Source organism: Pseudorasbora parva, chromosome 16, assembly GCF_024679245.1.
Source record: "Pseudorasbora parva isolate DD20220531a chromosome 16, ASM2467924v1, whole genome shotgun sequence".
Classification (NCBI taxonomy): domain Eukaryota; kingdom Metazoa; phylum Chordata; class Actinopteri; order Cypriniformes; family Gobionidae; genus Pseudorasbora; species Pseudorasbora parva.
In genome coordinates this window covers 17,850,517-17,854,060 of record NC_090187.1, presented here as the reverse complement: position 1 = coordinate 17,854,060, position 3,544 = coordinate 17,850,517, and the positions used below count along the sequence as shown (strand labels likewise).

At 39.7% G+C, this 3,544-nt stretch overlaps 1 protein-coding gene across 1 annotated transcript; it reads right to left on the bottom strand.

The window, feature by feature from the left end:
* Positions 1-290: 290 nt before the first annotated feature.
* Positions 291-1,616, bottom strand: LOC137043234 (SCAN domain-containing protein 3-like). The gene has a single exon (XM_067419423.1). The coding sequence runs from the start codon at positions 1,614-1,616 to the stop codon at positions 291-293; it is 1,326 nt and encodes a 441-aa protein (XP_067275524.1).
* Positions 1,617-3,544: the final 1,928 nt, after the last annotated feature.

The window sequence follows — 3,544 nt, the reverse complement described above, 5'->3', positions numbered from 1 at the left end:
CAAAACACTTTATCCTTCCTGAAGTACCCCCACAAGCGCATGTGATCGGTGTGATTTTTACATTTGGTGTAAATTTTAGGTTTGCACAGTGTAACATCTAATTTACCTGTAAATAATAATATTTTGACTTCCTATAATAACTCATACTTTTCTTCGTTCAATATTTGTATGACTTTTATTTTCACATCTTCACATGTCCAGAACAATTATACAAAAACAAAGATAACATTTTATATTCATAGTAGCAGCCTACTGTTTAGATCTGTGTATGACACAAAAGGACTCACCAATTAATGAGAAACTTGACCCTGTCTCTCACTCATAAGCTTGGTCAGTCTTGGGGGCAGTGTGGCAACAGCAGCTATCAGGCTTTTCTCCAAGTTGAGTCTGTTCCTGTGCTTGGACTTGATTACGGCCATGGATGAAAATGTCACTTCACATAAATATGTAGATCCAAATGGCAGGAGTTCATTCAGTGCATGTTTCCCCAAATCAGGATATTCCTTCTCCACATCCCACCAGAACTGTGACAGGTTCGTTTCTGAGTACCTCATCTTCAGTCCACGGTCTGAGGACACATCCAGCAGATGTTCCTGTAGTCTGGTTGGAATGTTGTTATCCGTACTTTCAGTCATGAAAGGATTACGGAAGCAGTCAAGTTTGGCAGACTTGCTTTCGATATCAGGGAAGTAGTGGTTGAACTCACTGTTGAGTCTGGATAAATGTGTGCTAACTAGTTGCACTGTAGGAGCTCTGTCAACATCACCTGCAGAAAGGTAGCTGTTGAGCTGCTGGAAACAACTTGTGTCCCCATCTTCACATTTACTCTCCCACAGTTTGATCTTCTTCATTAATCCACACACTTTATCATACATGTTTAGGATGTGTGTGTCTTTACCCTGCAAAGTTAAATTCAGGTTGTTCAGTTTGCTAAAAAAATCAGCGAGATATGCAAGGCGGGCTACCCAGTCTGTGTTCTCTAACATAACAACAAGGGGATGTGAATGTTCTGCCAGAAAAGCGCTTACTTCGTTGCGCAGCTCCAAAAGCCTCTGTAGTGCTTTCCCTTTCGATAACCAACGTACGTCGGTGTGAAGAAGTAGCTGTTGGTGCTCAGCGCCACTGTCATTAAAGAGCCTTTCAAACAGTCTGTGATTCAGAGGCCGCGATTCGACAAAGTTTATCACTTTCACTGCGTCATTCAAAACTTCATGTAACTCGGGACTCATTCTCTTACTGGCCAGTGCCTCTCTGTGGATGATGCAGTGATTCCACTGAACGTCGGGGTTTACTTCCTTAATATGTGCTATTAATCCTTTCACCCTCCCAGTCATTGATGCAGCACCATCCGTGCACACATGAATACAGGACTTCCAATCCAGATTGTGCTCTGAGAAAAAGGTGTCGATAACGTGAAACACATCTTTACCGGTAGTGCTCCCCGTTAGCTTCTTGCAGAATAGAATGTGCTCGTTAATTTCAGAAATGTCTCTGTATCGCACAAATGCAATAAGCTGGGCTTCCCCGCTAACATCTGTTGATTCGTCCAACTGTAGCGCGAATATACTAGACAGTTTTAACTTTTCCACTACTTGATCGACAATACCAACGGCCATGTCATCAATCCTCCGGCACACTGTGTTATTGGACAATGGCACCGTTTCAGTGCATCAGCTGCTTTCTTATCAATCATTGTTTCTGCAAGAATTACAGCAGCAGGCAAAATTAGCTCCTCAGCAACAGTAAATGGCTTTTTGGATTTAGCCACAAGTAGTTACACAGCATATGAAGCCTCCAATGCTTTCGTTGACACTGCAGTCGCTTTTTTTAATTTTTCTTGACTTCCCTTAAATTCCGATAGTTTTCTTTGAAAAAACTCTGCTGTCTTACACAGGAAAGATGCTTGGTATTTAGGTGTCGTTGTAAATGGGCTGGTTTCATGCTATTATTAGAGAACACATCCCCGCAGAGGAAACAGAGCGGCTGAGGCGGTTCAGTAGATGTGGACGTAAAACCGTAAAAATGACATACTGTTCATGAAATTGACGGTACTTTGACTTATCAGCTTTCTTTCTTTTTTCCATTGGTTCACTTGAGCTGCCGCTAGCACTGTTGCTGTTTGGAGCGGCGCATTTTTTTAGCCATTGATCCATAGCTAGCTAGTGTTTCTGTGTTTCTGTCAAAGCTAGACTCTCTGCCTGTTGCTATGGTTACACTACTGCCCGGCAGCACGCGGCCACGGACAAGCGAGCTGAGAATCAGTTGGGGGAAGGACAGGGTGACTTAACTGAATGATTTACATATTATAACATGATTATTATAATGTTTTGAGAATCATCCCATGTACCCCCTGGGGACTGCTCGCGTACCCCTAGGGGTACACGCACCCCCGGTTGGGAAACACTGCTATATGGAACCCTTTTTAAGTGAAAAAATGGTTCTTTCTTGTCATTTTAGAACCCTTTTAGCATATAAGGGTCCTTGGAGTATACTCAACTGTACTTCGATACATAACCTTTTAAGGGTTTCAAATACGTAGCGCCAATAGAACCTTTTCTTCTAAGAGTGTATGTTCCGAGTGATCGTCATGGAAACACATAACTGTACAATTACAATACACTGATTCACCATTTGAATCTTTATTTGAGGTTTGAAAACAAACGCGGAAGAGAAGACAATGCTGAATAAAGTTGTAGTTTTTGATATTTTTGGATCAAATATTATTTTCGATGCTTCAAGAGATTCTAATTAACTAACTGATGTCACATATGGACTACTTTGATGATGTTTTTATTCCCTTTCTGGACATGGACAGTATAGTGTACCTACACTTAGATACGCTGTCAGACTAAATATAAAATATCTTAAACTGTGTTCTGAAGATGAACAGAGGTCTTACGGGTGTGGAACAACATTAGGGTGAGTCATTAATTACATAAATTTAATTTTTGGGTGAAATAACCCTTTCACTTTGAGGACAAAATGTTCACTTGCTGCCTAATATATCCTACACAATAACAGGTGCCACAATGAAGAGATAATCAGTGTTATTCACTTCACCTGTATGTGGTCATAATGTTATGCCTAAACAATGTAGTGCTTTTTATTTACAAGGTAATTTAAAGCTTACAGTTTTGATTGATCACTCTGAATAACTCAATCCAGGTTCTCTCCCACAGCACTTGGAGGCATTTTGTCATAAATGCTGCTAAGAGCTATGTTCAAACACAGGGGTATTCTAAGTGTACCTACCTCCAGGCTATAGTTTTCATTGTCTTCACACTAATATTACCAAGAGACTGCCAATGCTGTATATTATGAGCACCTATGATGAGCTCTCCTAGGATCACTTTAGCGCTTGGGATTATTGTAAACTGATAAACCCATACAAAAACGTTTTACCCAAAAACCAAAAAAAAAAAAAAAGTTTATTTATGTGTGCTATTAGTATACTAATACAGTATATATATATATATATATATATATATATATATATATATATATATATATATATATATATGAAAGTATCCTATCAGTCTACTTT